The sequence below is a fragment of the Staurois parvus genome, unplaced genomic scaffold, assembly GCF_062004578.1.
Source record: "Staurois parvus isolate SC_StPar_1 unplaced genomic scaffold, SC_StPar_1.0 ptg000271l, whole genome shotgun sequence".
Classification (NCBI taxonomy): domain Eukaryota; kingdom Metazoa; phylum Chordata; class Amphibia; order Anura; family Ranidae; genus Staurois; species Staurois parvus.
Window position 1 is genome coordinate 66,295 of NW_028318067.1, and position 18,186 is coordinate 84,480.

The 18,186-nt window shown below is 45.4% G+C and overlaps 1 protein-coding gene across 1 annotated transcript in view; it reads left to right on the forward strand.

Annotated features, from left to right (window-relative positions):
- Positions 1–13,507, forward strand: part of AQP3 (aquaporin 3 (Gill blood group)) — a 74,746-nt gene extending 61,239 nt beyond the window's left edge. Inside the window, exons 4-6 of the mRNA XM_089681576.1 lie at positions 1,412–1,530; positions 7,766–7,983; positions 10,819–13,507. Of these exons, the coding sequence (XP_089537702.1) occupies positions 1,412–1,530; positions 7,766–7,983; positions 10,819–10,987 (506 nt within the window). The 3' untranslated portion in view covers positions 10,988–13,507. The remainder of the gene's footprint in view (positions 1–1,411; positions 1,531–7,765; positions 7,984–10,818) is intronic.
- The last annotated feature ends 4,679 nt before the right edge of the window (positions 13,508–18,186 follow it).

Here is an 18,186-nt window from a genome sequence, read left to right on the forward strand (position 1 = left end):
CCCTTATCAAAAAGATACCTGGAAAATGTAACTGGACCAGGAGTTTTGTATATTAACTCTTTCCTCCCAGCTCGGGGAATCCACAAGGCATCTGTGGTTCATTGGCATGTGGCCCACCAGGGTGCCCACAATTAATCAACAGATTTCCCCCCGTTTTAGCCACCCTGTAGGAAACCCAACTTGTCTTGATGAGAATCCAAGACCTCTATCAGCCTGCAAGCTCTAGTCCTGTCCCCTTATCTCTGGGCCAGGGGCAGACTGACCATTCAAGCACTTGGGCCCTGCCCAAGGGCCCGGGATCAGTAAGGGGCCCCATGAAATGCCCCTGGTACCTTTTCTAGGCTTTTTTGGGTGTGCTTTGAGTTTGGGCAAAGACACAGGGGCCCCATGATCCCCTATTGCGTGGGGACCCCATGAGTTGTCAGTCCGCCCCTGCTCTGGGCACAAGCCCAGGTCCAGGAATAGTCCCCCTTAGAACAGAATAAATGTATCCCACACTAAGCTTGCTTTAGAAGAGTGCAAGAACTTTAATGTACATGGATAAGGCAGTGACAGTCATACATCAGTGGGAGGGACCAGAGAGTGTCATGCCCAGTGACGGACGGACCATTTGGGGCAGTCAGGCACTGCCCGAAGGCCCGGGGTTAGTAGGGGGCCTTATGAGATACCCCTGGTACCTTTCAAAGGCTTTTTTGGGTGTGGTTTGAGTGTGGGCGAGGACATAGGGGTCCCATGATTTCCTATTGCCCAGAGGCCCCATGAGTTGTCAGTCCGTCCCTGGTCATGCCAATAGTCATCCTAGCTTTCCTCTATATGAGTCTTACCTCCAAGTCAGGAGTCATCCTAGTGCTCCCCCAGTGGGCAAATGCATACCAGGGTGCCCTGTCCCTACATCATGTCCTCTGGAGGGTCCCAACACAGAAAAATAATGAAACTTCCATTAACGAAAAGGGGCTGCTTCCTCACCTAAGCCTCCTACCCTACATATCTACTCTCCTAGACTAAGGGACACCCAATGGTGAGACCCTTGGCCTAAAAGGGCCTGCACCCTGTTACAAGACTGACCTTGGACCCAGCTATGCTGTCCTGGAGAGTTTTCTTACAATATTTGGGAAACTTAACTTTCCGAGAATCTCATTAGAATGATTGTGACATTACTCTTGCCTGCAGGTAGAAGCCAGGTGTTAGGTACAAGTATTTTATCATTTTTACCCGGAGGTGTTTTTAACCAACAGGCTTATTACGACGTTTTGACAAAGTAGGGTGGGTAGATCAGTATGTGATAAGCAGACCTTGCATTTCAGTTCATTTTAGGTCCGTGTTAAGTTTATAATTCAGTGCTTGAAGCCAACATCAGATTCAAATTTTTTTCAGGAATTAAGCAACCATCTTCTTTCTGTTTTGATTTCAGATGCCATCTGGTTTTTCGCCAATGACCAACTCTATGTAATGGGCCCCAACGGCACTGCTGGGATTTTTGCCACCTTCCCAACAGAGCATCTGACCCTCATGAATGGTTTCTTTGACCAGGTGAGTGAATCTGCATTTCAAACTGATAAAGCGAACAGAAAGCTCGGAGCTCTTGAGGCATTGCTAGCTGTTTATATGGCTATTATACTGTATATACTGCTATATCCAAATCTACACAGCTCTAGGAATGCTTTTTTGACCATTAATAAGAAGCAGCAGACCTTTAAAGCGGAGTTCCACTCACCTGTCAAAAAATAAAAGTCAACAGCTACAAAAGCTGTAGCTGCTCACTTTTAAAAAACAGCCACTTACCTGTCCCTCGGTCCCCCGCAGTCCCCCCTCCACCGAACTTTACACTTGGCACAATGCAGTCAGGCACGTACCATTCTCCTGGCAACCGCCAAACCCTGACACGTCCATTACCAGACAGAGAAGCGTGATTGGTTACTCCAGAGAACACATCTCCACTGCTCTAGAGTCCAGTGGCGGCGTGCTTTACACCACGGCATCCGACGCTTTGCATGGCACTTGGTGATGTAAGGCTTGGATGCAGCTGCTCGGCCATGGAAACCCATTCCATGAAGCTCTCTACACACTGTTGTTGGGCTCATCTGAAGGCCACACCAAGTTTGGAGGTCTTTAGCTATTGACTCTGCAGTTGGCAACTTCTGCGCACTGTGCGCTTCAGCATGCGCTGACCCCGCCCTGTCATGTGACGTGGCCTACCACTTGGTGGCTGAGTTGCTGTTGTTCCCAGTTGCTTCCACTTTGTTATAATCCCACTAACAGTTGAGCGTGGAATATTTAGCAGCCAGGAAATGTCACGGATGGACTTATTGCCCAGGTGGCCACCTATCACGGGACCACGCTTGGAGTCACTGAGCTCCTGAGAGCGACCCATTCTTTCACCAATGTTTGTAGAAGCAGTCTGCATGCCTAGGGGCTTGATTGTATACACCTGTGTCCATGGAGGGGATTGGAGCACCTGAATCACATGATATGGAGAGTGGGTCCAACAATTTTGACAATATAGTGTATATAGCAATATTAAAAAAAAAAAAAACCCTGCAAAATGTTTCAAATCTACCCAAACCAAGGAATATATTAAACAAATCCTGAAGATACCAAACTAAATCCAAAAATGAATTGGTTTAATGAAAATGACAAAACTAAATTCTTCAATGAACAAATGCATCCGAAACGAAATGAAAATTTCCGACATGCACATGTCTACTCAGACTGCTTGTTCAAGCTCAAAATGTATTGGAGCCAAGGATAGCCATACAAATAGCAATTTCAGATGGAGGCCAGCAGGGATTTGTTATGAATCCTCTTCCTCGCAACCATGGCAACCTTATGCAATTTAGAAATTGGATTTCCCTTACATAGTTACATAGTTAGCCTGGCTGAAAAAATACAAAAGTCCATCCAGTTCAACCATAGAAAAAAAAAAAAGTTATAATCCTACGCCCACAGTTGATCCAGAGGAAGGCAAAAAAAACAGCAAAGCACGATCCAATTTGCTCCTGCAGGGAAACAAATTCCTTCCTGATCCCCCGAGAGGCAATCGGATATTCCCTGGATCAACTTTCCCTATAAATGTTATATCCAGTTATATTCTGTGTATCCAAGAAAGAATCCAGGACTTTCCTACAGCAATCCACTGAGCTGGCCACAACCAACTCTTGAGGGAGTCTATTCCACATTCTCACAGCTCTTACTGTGAAGAAACCTTTCCGTGTTTGGAGATGACATTTCTTCTCCTCCAGACGCAAAGAGGGCCCCCTTGTCTGTGTTGTCCCCTTAATCTTTATCCCTCTGCACCTGTAACTGGCTTATTTCTTCTCCATGAAGTCTGCATAAAACCGGTGGTCACATTTAAGGTATTCCCAGAGTACTGCTTGGACCTGAAGAAGGGGACACTCCCCGAAAGCTTGTCCTCAAAATTGTTTGTTAGTGCAAATAAAAAAAGTATCACGGACAGTACTCAATTGTTAAGGTATTCCCAGAAAAGTCCTTTGTTGGTACTTTTTTTTCCTGGTGAGATACTCTAAAAAGATGCTGAATGATTTAGGCTCCATTCACACTTGAATGGCTCTGTAGTCGCGTGACTTTGAAGTGCAACTTTGATGCAACTTTGGATGGGGGCGACTTGGATGTGACTTATCCCTCCGCAAAGTTGGACCCACCGTTGCATGTAAAACATTCAGGTATGACTTTCATGCAACTTTGAAGGGTCAACATTGACATCTGTAGCCCTTAGGTTGCATGGAACTCGGACAAAAGTAGTACATGAACTACTTTGATGTCGCTTTAAAGCGGAGCTCCACCCAAAAGGGGAAGTTCCACTTTAAGCCTTTGTTCCCCGCTCCCCATTAAGGATTGGCACCTTTGGGGAGCAGGTACCCGCATTTGACAGGTACCCGCTCCCACTTACGCTGCAATCGCCTAGGCAATCGGAAGCGGAAGTTGTCCCCTTACCCTCCCTCCCCGTAGTCTTCTGGGACATGTGACAGGTCCCAGAAGACTATGGGGCCATTCACAAAGCTCAGCGCTTCTCGCACATGCGCAGTGGGCACTCAGCTGTGAAGCCGCAAGCTGTTGCAGCCGGGTGCCCACACTGAAGATGCCGGCACCAGGGAGAGAAGACGACCGGTGAAACCCGCGGTGGTGAGGACAACGCTGGACTGAAGGACAGGTAAGTGGCTGTATTTTAAAAGTCAGCAGCTACAGTTTTTGTAGCTGCTGACTTTTATTTAGTTTTTTTTGGTGGAACTCCGCTTTAAGTCGCACATATGAATGGTTATCATTGGAAAACTTGGGGTAAGACTTGTCAAACGACTTTGATGTCCAAAGTCATATGAGAAGTCACACAAGCGTGAATGGGGTCTTAAGGAATGCTGAGGAATTGCGATGCGACTTATTATGACTCCGGGACTGATGATGTGATTATAGCTGGACGACCCTCCCACATATCACTCACTTTCAGACAACTTTACACAGTGGCTTGGCTCAGTATCTAACAAGCAGAAGCAGGTTAGCACAAGTTTTTGCTTACCTTCTTGTAGCATTTATCGCTGACCTGGAGGGAATTTTGTTCACTAAAAATGGACTTTCATTTTTTTTAAAAGAAATGATTAGTTAAAATATTCTCATAGGGCAGGGGTGGGCAACTGCGGCCCTCCAGCTGTTGTAGAACTACAAGTCCCATGAGGCATTGCAAAACTGACAGTTACAAGCATGACTCCCAAAGGCAGAGGCATGATGGGACTTGTAGTTCACCAACAGCTGGAGGGCCGCAGTTGCCCACCCCTGTCATAGGGGAATAAGCAGACCTTACACAAAAATGCAAAGTCCACTTATGTTGCACCCCCAAAAATGCAATGCTCAGTGAAAATAATAATTAAAAAAAAAACTAGAAGAAAAATGTAAAAAAAATAATACTTACCCCATACCCCAACTTTTGGTGCACTGGCCTAGATGTGGATGACGTCATTGGGCCTCCTTGTAAGAGTCTGGGATAGCTGGGGAGCGCAAGTCCTGGGAGAAAAAAACTCCAGGACAGGGGTGAACTGATGGGGCCCCCGGACAATAGGGGATCATGGGGCCCCTGTGTCCTTGCCCAAACTCAAAAAAGCCTATGAAAAAGGTACCAGGGGCATCTCATGGGGCCCCCTACTGACCCCGGGCCCTCGGGCAGTGCCCGAGTTTCCAAATGGTCAGTCCGCCCCTGCTCTGTGAACATCTCCGGCAAAAAAAAAAATACTTTAAGAAGTATTCAGGAGCTCCTGAGGAAACACAATGTGTGTAAGGTTAGGATAAAATGAGTTCATTAGGAATTTTAACCTAGTTCTTTAGTTCCAAATACAAAGTCTTCTTGTCTGACAGGACGTTCCGTTAACCGGTGTGAGGTGTCTCTTTATAGCTGTCCTCAGTAAGCTGCTGTCATCTTTTACTATGTTATCTGAATGGCCTTCAGTGACCTTGACACATGTCTCTGCTACTTAATATCCACCCTCACATGTCTTGAATAGCTGGCCTTGGAGCCAGACCAGATGCTTCTCTTCCTTTTCCCCCTTCAATACGCTCTTTGTTCATGAGAACAAACTTCCAATAAATTCTCCAGTCCCAACGAACGGTACTGTTGTGGTGGAGGAACGTTGAACTCTATGTCATGAGTAACTCATAAGACTCAAGAGGTCACAGCTTTTCCAGGAGAAGACCGCTTGATGACCAATTAGATCAGCCTTTTTCTGCCAGAGTTCCAGAAATGCTGGGGTTCCTCCAGGGGGTTGCTCAGGGTTATTTAAGAAGCGAACAATTTCTGACACTCAGATAAGTCCCCACTGACCACCAATTGCCTTTAAGGGGAGCATTCTTCCCATTGACTAAAGACCACCAATGTAAATAACATTCTTCCCACTGATGACCATTGTAATGGTGGCCTTCTTCTACTGACCAGCAGTGGCGGGACCCTCTTCTCCACATACCACCAGTGAAAAGGAACATTTCACTGACAAACAATTTAAAGGGGCACCTTCACTGGCCCATTGACCAAATACCACCAATGTAAATAACACTCTTCCCACTGATGACCATTGTATTGGTGGCCTTCTTCTACTGACCAGCAGTGGCGGGACCCTTTTCCCCACATACCACCAGTGAAAAGGACATTTCACTGACACACAATTTAAAGGGGGGCCTTCACTGGCCCATTGACCAAAGACCACCAATGTAAATAGCATTCTTCCCACTGATGATCATTGTATTGGTGGTCTTCTTCTACTGACCAACAGTGGCGGGACCCTTTTCCCCACATACCACCAGTGAAAAGGAACATTTCACTGACAAACAATTTAAAGGGGGGTCTTCACTATCCCATTGACCAAAGACCACCAATGTAAATAACATTCTTCCCACTGATGACCATTGTAATGGTGGCCTTCTTCTACTGACCAGCAGTGGCGGGACCCTTTTCCCCACATACCACCAGTGAAAAGGAACATTTCACTGACAAACAATTTAAAGGGGGGTCTTCACTGGCCCATTGACCAAAGACCGCCAATGTTAATAACATTCTTCCCACTGATGACCATTGTAATGGTGGCCTTCTTCTACTGACCAGCAGTGGCGGGACCCTTTTCCCCACATACCACCAGTAAAAGGAACATTTCTCTGACAAACAATTTAAAGGGGGGCCTTCACTGGCCCATTGACCAAAGACCACCAATGTAAATAACATTCTTCCCACTGATGACCATTGTAATGGTGGCCTTCTTCTACTGACCAGCAGTGGCGGGACCCTTTTCCCCACATACCACCAGTGAAAAGGAACATTTCACTGACAAACAATTTAAAGGGGGCCTTCACTGGCCACCAGAATAATGGGGGGGAACTTTTCCAGTGAGCTTCAGTATAAAAGAGCATTTCTCTATTGGCCACCAGTTGTAAAAACACTCCAATTTTCAATGTCTGTGTTTCTATCATTATCATTATTCATTTAATTTCAATATATACTAAAATAAATTTTGTCATATAGAACAGCTCTGAGTGTTAAATATACTAACTCAGATTACTGTTCCCGCTATCGTGGCCGCTATCGTCAGCGGCCACTTTAAAAGGTATGCTTGGTAACACAAACTGCTAATCAGCCAATCACATGACAGCAACTTAATGCATTTAGGCATCTAGACGTGGTGAAGACAACATGCTGAAGTTCAAATCAAGCTTAAAAATAGGGAAGAAAGGGGATTTAAGTGACTTTGAACATGGCTTTGTTGTTGATGCCAGACGGGCTGGTCCAAGTATTTAAAAAACTGCTTATCTACTGGGATTCTCACGCACAACCATCTCTAGGGTTTACAGAAAATGGCCTGAAAAAGAGAAAATATCCAGAGAGCCTCAGTTGTGTGGACGAAAATGTCTTTTTGATGTCAGAGGAGAATGGGCAGACTGGTTGCTGCGACATTCAGATGGTAGGGTCAGAATTTGACGTAACCAATATGAATGCATGGATCCATCCTGCCTTGTATCAACGGTTCAGTCTGGTGGGGGTGTCATGGTGTGGGGGAAAGTTTCTTGGCACTGGCAAGGTGTACCTAATAAAGTGGCCATGAGTGTTTAGTAATTATTAGCAGGGGTTCCTGAAAGTTATTTCAAAGGTTCCTCCATATAATAAAGATTGACTTCTGACTTGAAGACCTAGACGTTCATCATGATGAACTTTTAATTCCAGTCCTGACTTTTGTTTAAAGCTGTACAATGACCATTTTCTATTTTTAATTGTATTTTTCAGTTTATTGGTACCGCTGCTTTGGTGCTCTGTGTCTTGGCCATCGTTGACCCTTTCAATAACCCCATCCCCCGTGGTTTGGAAGCCTTCACTGTTGGCTTTGTTGTCCTTGTCATTGGATTGTCCATGGGCTTCAACTCTGGATATGCTGTCAACCCTGCCAGGGACTTCGGACCACGCCTGTTCACAGCTATAGCTGGATGGGGTTCAGAAGTCTTCTGGTAAGTATACAGTTCTTCTTTTTAATTTGATATGTGAATGCTTTCTGTGCTAAGAAGCCCTTACTGAGCTATGGACTATGAGGTATCTTGTGTAATGGATGAGAAACGTGTACCCATATACACAATAACTATAGCAAAGTCCAACTAAAACTCATCATCACATGTCTATGAGTATGATAAAGACATCAGGCATAAAATATTAGGATAACAAACCTCTAAATCTATGTTAATTTTCCTGTTGTCATGGTTGCAATATGAATATTATCTGCTTGTTAAAGCAGATCTTGCATGTCAACGTGATATACTAAAAATATTCTCTACATAGCTCACTCAGTGTTATCAACTGACTAATATATGTAAAAATGACCTTGGTTTCATTTCTGGTGATTGTGTGTACTGGGCTTTACGTCCTGTCCAGAAGATGCAACTGGAAGTGAACAGAATTCTAATCTTGGAGAGTTGTCATGGAATATAGGACCATATTGGAGGGTCTCCCTTACTTGTTCTGATGACAACTCAAAATGTTTGGGTTTCTTGCCAATTTTTTTTCTGTGGCAGTGGTCATTAGCACAAATAGAGGGGTGAACTTCCCCAGCTAGGGCAAAGACAACAACAACAACAACACAAACTTGACAAAGGGTTCAGTGAAAAGGCAGGTGGTAGTAAATATATATAGTCTACAATCGCCTAAGCTCCCACCTCACTGACAACAACCTCCTCGATCCACTACAGTCTGGCTTCCGTCCCCTACACTCCACCGAAACCGTCCTACTCAAAATCACTAATGACCTGCTAACCGCCAAAGCTAATGGCCACTACTCAGTCCTCCTATTCCTTGACCTTGGCCTTCGACACAGTTGTCCACCCCATCCTCCTTAATAAACTACACTCCCTCGGCATCAGAGACTGCTCTCTCTTGGCTCTCCTCCTACCTATCACAACGCTGCTTCAGTGTTACCTATAACGCTGGCACCTCCCCCTCACTCCCCCTCTCTGTTGGGGTCACCCAGGGCTCTGTCCTCGGGCCCCTTTTCTTCTCCATCTACACCCTCTCCCTCGGCAAACTGATACACTCCCACGGCTTCAACTATCACCTCTACGCCGATGACATACAAATTTACCTCTCCACCCCTCACCTCACCCCTTCAATCTCCCCTGTATCGCCCACCTACTGAACGACATATCAGACTGGATGTCGCTCCATTTCCTCAAATTGAACCTTTCCAAAACCGAGCTCCTAATTTTCCTCCCAGCCCGTGCGCCCCCCCCATCCTCTCCATCACGACCAACAACGCCACCATCAGTCCCACCCCACAAGCCAAAGTCCTAGGTATCACTCTAGACTCAAACCTGTCCTTCCAACCCCATGTCCAATTGCTGGCAAACTCATGTAGGCTCCACCTCCTCAAAATCTCCAAAATATGTTCGTTCCTAACCCCAGACACTACTAAACAACTCATTCACTCCCTTATTATCTCACGTCTGGACTACTGCAACTCCCTTCTCACCGCCCTACCCAAACACAGACTATCCCCGATTCAGTCTATCCTGAACTCAGCGGCCAGACTCATCCACCTTACCAACCGCTCCGCTTCTGCCACCCCCCTCTGTCATTCTCTCCACTGGCTCCCGATTACCCAACGCAATAAATTCAAAATACTAACACTGACATACAAAGCCATTCATAACACTGCCCCAAACTACCTCACTGACCTGATACCCAAATACCACCAAACCTGTACTCTTCGCTCCTCACAAGACCTCCTACTTTCTAGCTCCCTGGTCTCCTCCTCCCATGCCCAACTGCAGGACTTCTCCAGGACTTCCCCCATCCTCTGGAACTCACTACTCCAAGCCATCAGACTGTCACCTACCCTCCTCACCTTTAGGCGCACCCTGAAAACCCATCTCTTCAGGGAAGCCTACCCCACCCTCACTTAACAGCCGATCTCCTCCACTCCTCCTACCACTCCATCCCCTACAGCCACTTCCTCCTGTACCTCTATCCCGTCCCTCCTAGATTGTAAGCTCGAAAGACCAGGGCCCTCGAACCCCTCGTGTATTGTTTTGTTACTGTATTGTCTCATGTTCTGTCCCTCACTACAATGTACAGTGCTGAGCAAACTATTGGTGCTATATAAATACTGTATAATAATAATACTGTATAATAATATATTTTGGCATCTCCTGTCTGGATTGGCAGTGGGATGAGAAGGTGATGTGGTGGTTGGCTGGACCCCAGTATGGGTAATTATTCCAGTGTGGTGTATTGCGAGGCATTAAGTGTCCTGACTTGGCCCTCAGAGTGACAAGGTATGCATGAAAAGAGAGTGCCAAGGTATCGTTGACAGTCCAGATAAAGTTTAGGCACCATAAACATGCTGTGGAAGCCCCAATAGGCTAACTATCAGGGTTTGAATACAGCATAAGGTCTTCTCCAGTCAATGGTTTAGCAAACTAGAACCACGTTCACTAAACCAGTGACCAAATCAGACTTTAAGCCCCGATGAAGACCTTCATGAAGACCAGACAAAGGGGACCCATTGGACTCTCCAAAACACAATGGGTAACTTTAAACGATGACTATGATAAACTATATCTGAACTGTGAATAATACCTTGATGACCTTTTTTTGTACAAAACATGTAGCTTTTTTGGAATTGCAATCGCTAAATTCTTGACTGGTAGAAAATGTACACATAAATGTTTCTACTGTGTGCCTGGAGTTCAGATGTTCAAAATACAAGGTCTACTTTAAATCCCTGTTACTTTTTTGCTATGATGTTGCACATTCCCTCCAAACATAATTTTTTAAAAACTTATCTCTATTTCCAGGGCCGGTGATCAGTGGTGGTGGGTCCCCATAGTGTCACCTTTACTGGGTTCCTTTGCCGGAGTCTTGGTCTACCAGCTGATGATTGGCTGTCACCTGGAACCCCCACCCGAGTCGACCGAACAAGAAAATGTCAAGTTGGCCAACGTGAAACACAAAGAGAGAATCTAAATAACTGCAGCCAACACAGGACTAAAAATATTTGCTTGGGCTGCGACTGGCAAAGAACAAGATGGAGGATAATCCCCACGTTTTAGACCTTAGAAATGTGCTGTATAATCTTAGTTGCTTAATGGATGTGCAGAATTGTCCCCTTCCCACAATGTAAATAGCAGACCAGTTGACCTTGGTATTGATCTGCGTTTCCAATTACAGTTCAGTTTTTTCTTTATTTTTTTATCTGTTCCTTTTTTTTTTTATAAAAAATCCAGTTCAGGTATTTAGCTTCAAGCTGAGTAATCGTTATTACACTAGTCAGTATTGTCTTGGGCCTTCTACAATCTTTGTGACTTTTTAAAGGTCTGTGAAAATATTACTAGAGGTTTAAGTTGGGTTGTCTATGTACATATATATAATGCAGCAGTAAAGCTTCAAGTCCATGCATTCATTGTCTCAGGATGCTTAAACTATACAAACAAAAGCAGACCTTACACAAAAATGCAAAGTCCACTTATGTTGCACCCCCAAAAATGCAATGCTCAGTGAAAATAATAATTAAAAAAAATATAGAAGAAAAATGTTAAAAAAATAATACTTACCCCATACCCCAACTTTTGGTGCACTGGCCTAGATGTTGGTGACGTCATTGGGCCTCCTTGCAAGAGTCTGGGATAGCTGGGGAGCCCAAATCCTGGGAGAAAAAAACTCCAGGACAGGGGCGGACTGACAAGTCATGGGGCCCCCTGGCAATAGGGGATCATGGGGCTCCTGTGTCCTTGCCCAAACTCAAAAAAGCCTATGAAAAAGGTACCAGGGGCATCTCACGGGGCCCCCTACTGACCCCGGGTCCTCGGGCAGTGCCCGAGTTTCCAAATGATCAATCCGCCCCTGCTCCAGGATTGTTTAGGAGTGCAATCTTGCACGATATGAGGTCCTTAGCTTTCCCAGAATCCCACAAGAAGCCCCAGTAAGGTCCACCTTGACAAGGCGAGTGCACCAAAAGTCAAGTTGTAAGGTTTTACATTTTTTCCTCCAATGTTTTGCTCTTCATTTCTTTCACTGAGTGTTTTCAATTCAGAGGTGAGGGCTGCAACATAAGCACAGTCCTGCATTTTAATTCCAAATCTGTTTTAAGGTGGACTGTCCACAAAAATTATTATACAAGATATATAGAGCGCCAACATTTTGCACCATGCTTTACAAAATAAAGGGAGACAGTAGGAGAGGGTTAGGAGGGCCCTGCTCACAAGAGCTTACAGTCTACGAAGGAAGGGCAAGTGAAACTAAAGGAAATAACTATATGGGAGTCTGTTGTTTGAGGATCAAAATTCCAGTTGTTAGGTGGAGGAGGTATAGACTTCCCTGAAGAGATGAATTTGTAGAGATCGACAAAGTAGGAGATAGCTGGACAAGCTGAGGTTGGAAGTTCCATAGCAGGGAAGAGGCTCTTTAGAAATCCTGGATGCAAGCATGAGAAGAGGTGATGGGGGAGCTTGAAAGAAGAAGTTCTTGGGGGGAATGAACAGGATGATTTGGTTGATATTTCGAGATAGGGTTAGTGATATGCCTGGGGCAGCGTTGTGGATGGCTTTATTTATTGTTGGTAAGACTTTGAATTTTATACATTCTGTGATTGGAAGTTAGTGGAGAGATTGGTAGAGAGGGAAGCAGACATTTAATGGTTGGTAAGGTGGAGGAGTCCGATATCAGAGGTACACCAATGAGCAGGATGTTGCAATAGTTGAGCTGAGAGCAGGGGAGGACTGACAACTCATGGGGCCCCTGGACAATAGGGGATCGTGGGGCCCCTGTGTCCTCCCCCACACTCAAACCACACCCAAAAAAGCCTATGAAAGGTACCAGGGGCATCTCATGGGGCCCCCTACTGACCTCGGCCCTCGGGCAGTGCCCAAGTGCTGAATGGTCAGTCCACCCCTGGCTGAGAGACAAGTCAATGAATTCTTATCTTGAAAGTGTCACTGTCTGAAACATCATAAAGAACAGTCAAAGGAATCCTCAAATACCTTAATGCTTGAACCCGACAACTTCTCTCTTACGACGGTAAGACACATGACCATTGCCAAGGACATAATCATGTGGTCTCTGCAGATCATGGTCCAGCTGCTAATCCACTGGCTCTGCCTAATTGTGCTTCCCCAGGCTTCCCATGTGTTTGGCATCTCCCGACGGTGATTATGTTGGGTTTTATGTGGATGGTAAAGGTCTTCTACAATGGATATGGACTGAAATATTACTGGCAGACACCCACTGCTTCAAGGGCATTTTCTTGGTTACAATTATTTCACACCTCTTAAAAATTGCTAGAAAAGGTATTTGGATGATGAATTATCTTAACTGTATTCTTGGGGATTGGGGTGGGTGGTTATAAAAGGGTTTTTTTTTTTCCTATATGGATATACCACCTGCAGTTCTGTTTTCCAGACAAAGGTCATACATTTTGTATATATTCTTGATTGCACCTGCCTTTGATGTATTTTATGTGCCATTAAATACAAATTTGTTATTAAAAAAGTGTATTATGTTCTCTTATTACAACCCAAATGCACATTTGTTAAATATTAAGTCAGACAAGGTAAACTAGGACATATACAGGTGAAACTTGAAAAATTTGAATATCGTGCAAAAGTTCATTTATTTCAGTGCAGCAACTTAAAAGTACTTTGTTTGGCCCCCTTTTGCAGCAATTACTGCTTCAATGCGGCGTGGCATGGAAGCAATCAGCCTGTGGCATTGCTGAGGTGTTATGGAAGACCAGGATGCTTCAATAGCGGCCTTCAGCTCTTCTGCATTGTTCGGTCTCATGTCTCTCATCTTTCTCTTGGCAATGCCCCATAGATTCTCTAAGGGGTTCAGGTCAGGTGAGTTTGGTGGCCAATCAACCACAATAATCCCACGGTCACTGAACCAGGTTTTGGTGCTTTTGGCAGTGTGGGCGGTGCCAAGTCCTGCTGGAAAATGAAGTCAGCATCCCCATAAAGCTCGTCTGTGGAAGGAAGCATGAAGTGCTCCAAAATCTCCTGGTAGACGGCTGCGTTGACCCTGGACTTAATGAAGCACAGTGGACAAACACCAGCAGATGACATGGCTCCCCAAATCAACACAGACTGTGGAAATTTCACACTGGACTTCCAGCATCTTGCAGTGTGTGCCTCTCCATTCTTCCTCCATACTCGGGGTCCTTGGGCCTCTCCATTCTTCCTCCATACTCGGGGTCCTTGGGCCTCTCCATTCTTCCTCCATACTCGGGGTCCTTGGGCCTCTCCATTCTTCCTCCATACTCGGGGTCCTTGGGCCTCTCCATTCTTCCTCCGTACTCGGGGTCCTTGGGCCTCTCCATTCTTCCTCCATACTCGGGGTCCTTGTGCCTCTCCATTCTTCTTCCATACTCGGGGTCCTTGGGCCTCTCCATTCTTCCTCCATACTCGGGGTCCTTGTGCCTCTCCATTCTTCCTCCATACTCGGGGTCCTTGTGCCTCTCCATTCTTCCTCCATACTCGGGGTCCTTGGGCCTCTCCATTCTTCCTCCATACTCGGGGTCCTTGTGCCTCTCCATTCTTCCTCCATACTCGGGGTCCTTGGTTTCCAAATGAGATGCAAAAGTTGCTCTCATCAGAAAAGAGGACTTTGGACCACTGAGCAACAGACCAGGTCTGTTTTTCTTTAGCCCAGGTAAGACGCTTCTGACGTTGTTTTTTGTTCAGGAGCGGCTTGACAAGAGGAATACGACATTTGAAGCCCATGTTCAGGATCCGTCTGTGTGTGGTGGCTCTTGATGCACTGACTCCAGCCTCAGTCCACTCCTTGTAAAAGTCCACAACACTTTTGAATGGCCTTTTCCTGACAATCCTCTCCAGGCTGCGGTCATCCCTGCTGCTTGTGCACCTTTTTCTTCCACACTTTTCCCTTCCACATAACTTTCTATTAATGTGCTTTGATACAGAACTTTGGGAACATCCAACTTCTTTTGCAATTACCTTTTGAGGCTTTCCTTCCTTATGGAGGGTGTCAATGATGGTGTCAGGTCAGCAGTCTTTCCCATGATTGTGATTCCTACTGAACCAGACTGAGAGACCATTTAAAGGCTCAGGAACCCTTTGCAGGTGTTATGGCTGAATTAGCTGATTAGAGTGGGACACTTTGAGCCGAGAATATTCCACCTTTTCACAATATTCTCATTTTCTGAGATTGAGGTTTTGGGGTTTTCATGAGCTGTAAGCCATAATCATCACAATGATGACAAATCACGGCTTGAACTATCTTGCTTTGCATGTAATGAGTCTATCTCAGATATTAGTTTCACCTTTTAAGTTGCTGCACTGAAATAAATGAACTTTTGCACGATATTCTAATTTTTCGAGTTTCACCTGAGGCAGTTCTCCATATGGTAAAAGTAGGAAAAAGGTGCCTGGTAAGTACGTTTATGTGAATGTTTTTTTTTTCTCAAACTTCACTGCTCTTTACTCCTTTGTCTTTTGGAACTTTCATAAATGTACATCAAAGCCTTTCTCATAACACGCGTTAGTTATAAAAACCGGAGCAAAGAAACAACAGCAAAGATGGAGTGTTGCCTCAGGCAATTAGCAGACTGTATCGGAAAAATGAGTTGGGTAATCTGTTTACTTTTGGGAAATGTTCCAGGTTTGCTCCAGGTCTCTTTGAGAAAGTTCTCATTTATCCAGATCTTATAAGTAAAGATAATAGTAGTTAGATTCATCCAACTGGATTTGTTTTGTAATTTTGAGGGCCTTTCACTACTCATTCTGCAACGTCTTCAGCATTGGTCACATTCAAGCTGACTCGTTCAAGTTGATTATCTCATCCCCTTCTACTTCCCAATTGGTTTTTCCAGATAATGGGCAGTATCGGATAGTAAATTGTGAGAAATAGAAGGGAAACATTGTGTAGCACTATCCCCAAAGGTGCTGCTTAGTAATTTGGGTTCTCTGTTGTGTGCCTCGACTCCAAGAACAACCTCAGCCTATCACATACCTGGTGTTAGAGGCCAATGGAGAGAGGGCTTCCCTTGCGGCTAAGTTCCAGACTCCCCTGAGAGTGGGACAGCAGGAGTCAGACCCAAAGTGGCACAGGTCGCCTGTAGGAGTGCTCGTTGGTGGTCCACCCAGGAGCACAGCTGATGCACTGAGATGAGGTCTGCAGACAGGTGGTGCCTGTGCGAGGTATGTAAGCCTTCTGGGAAACAGAGGATCACAGGATAGGCGGTTCAAAGCCGAGGTCAGGTACCAGCTGGAGATCAAAGCAGATGTAGTCAGATGGGATAGCCGAGGTCATACACAGAGATACAAGAGACAATATTCATTAGCCAAGCCAAGGTCAGATCAGGGGTTAAGCAGAGTAGACAGGTCCAAGAGCAAGCTGAGTCAGTATCAGGAAATCACAGATCACAATAGCACAGGAACAAGGTACTGGGAAGCCAGAGATCAACCAGCACCTGAGAGTGGGGCAGGGCTTTCTTATAAAGGCCATTTGGCGCCTAATTTGAGCCGATGTGAACTTCTGCGGCCATGCAAGGTACTGGCAGGGGTGCCAGGTCTCCTAACACCTCTGCCAAGGACAGAGCCCTGACACAGCCCCTCTGGCACATCTGGTTGAGTAAAAGTTACTGCAAGCACTTATAGGAACACAAGTATGGATATCTTTTAATTCATCTGTGAATTATTATCAGGAAATAGACACAAGAGTGTTTAACTCATTAACTCATTGTATTGGTACAGGCTAGAGTAAATAGTGGTTTGAGTATAAATGAGCACACAAAGGAAGGATTCAGACACAGTTGGCTAAACAATGAGATCTCTAGGCCAAAATAATTTAGATTCAAATTCTGTACCACTAGACTCGATTCAACTCATAAATCAACGAGATCAGCAATAAGCAGTGCATATAAACATGAAATGCAATGTGAATAATAATACTATAACTAGTATAGAGTGCATTGTAGGAGAATGGCCAGGATATGGTGCAATGTCCTCTGAGAGGTATCTCTTAGTGTCAGGGTCCTCTCCACGGCAGAGGTTCTGGAAGATCTGCCATTTCTGCCAGTACTCTACATGGCCGCAGAAGGGACACATCAGCCTCAGTCTGGTGCCAGAAGGCCTTTATAAGGAGGCTCATCACTTCCTCTGGTTGCTGGATGATCTCTAGCTCCCCGTGCTCTGTTCCTGATTCCTGTGATTCTGACCTGTAATTTCCTGTTACCGACTCGGCTTGCTCCTGGACCTGTCAACTCTGATTACTCCTGATCTGACCTCGGCTTGGCTTACAGATACTCTCTCTCTCTCTTCTTTGTGAATGACCTCGGCTATCCCATCTGACTACATCTGCTCTGATTCCCACCTGGTTCCTGACCTTGGCTTGAACCGACTACCCAGTAAACATCCAAATTTTAGAAGGCTTGTATACCACGGACAGGCACCTCCTGTCTGCAGACCTATCTCCGTGCACCAGCTGTGCTTCTGAGTGGACCACCAACCAGCACTCCTACAGGCGACCTGTGAAACTTTGGGCCTGACTCTCGCTGTCCCACTCTTAGGGGAGTCTGGAACTTAGCCGCAAGGGAAGCTCTCTCTCCATTGGCCTCCATCAGCAGGTACGCGATACTTAGCATAAACAATAGATGAAAGTCTCTATGTAGTAGTTGTAAAGGGGCAGTCTTTAATCTAAATGATTCAGCCGGCTAGTGTTGGGGTCCAGTTGTACATGAGAATCATCCTTGTCATGCCTGCAGACAGCAAAAAGGCTACAATATGTCTGTATGGTTTCTAAAGTACTCAGTCTATCTAGCAGCAGAGAGTAAATCTCCACAGCAACAGCTCACCACTCCCAGAGATATTGCTCTGCAGGTGACTCTGGCCATCTGCATTCCCAAACACAGCACTCCAGATCCTTCTCAGGCCGCTTACATGCAGCAGTAATGGTGCACACTGGATTACAGTAAAGTCCCTCTTCTCTGGACAGGGCTGAATTTTCCAAAACAGACTGTAGGCATGTGCCTACAGGTGCCCCTTCTTAGAGGGGCACCCATCTGTATGAGGTTTTTTTTTTTGACAGCTGTCCCGAGGAGTCCCAGAAATGACGTTCTGTCAGGGACAGCTGAGCTGCTTGCAATGAACTTGAAATTATGTAGATATTGACAAAACAGATGCTGCGGGGTGGGTACCAAACATAACTTGTGG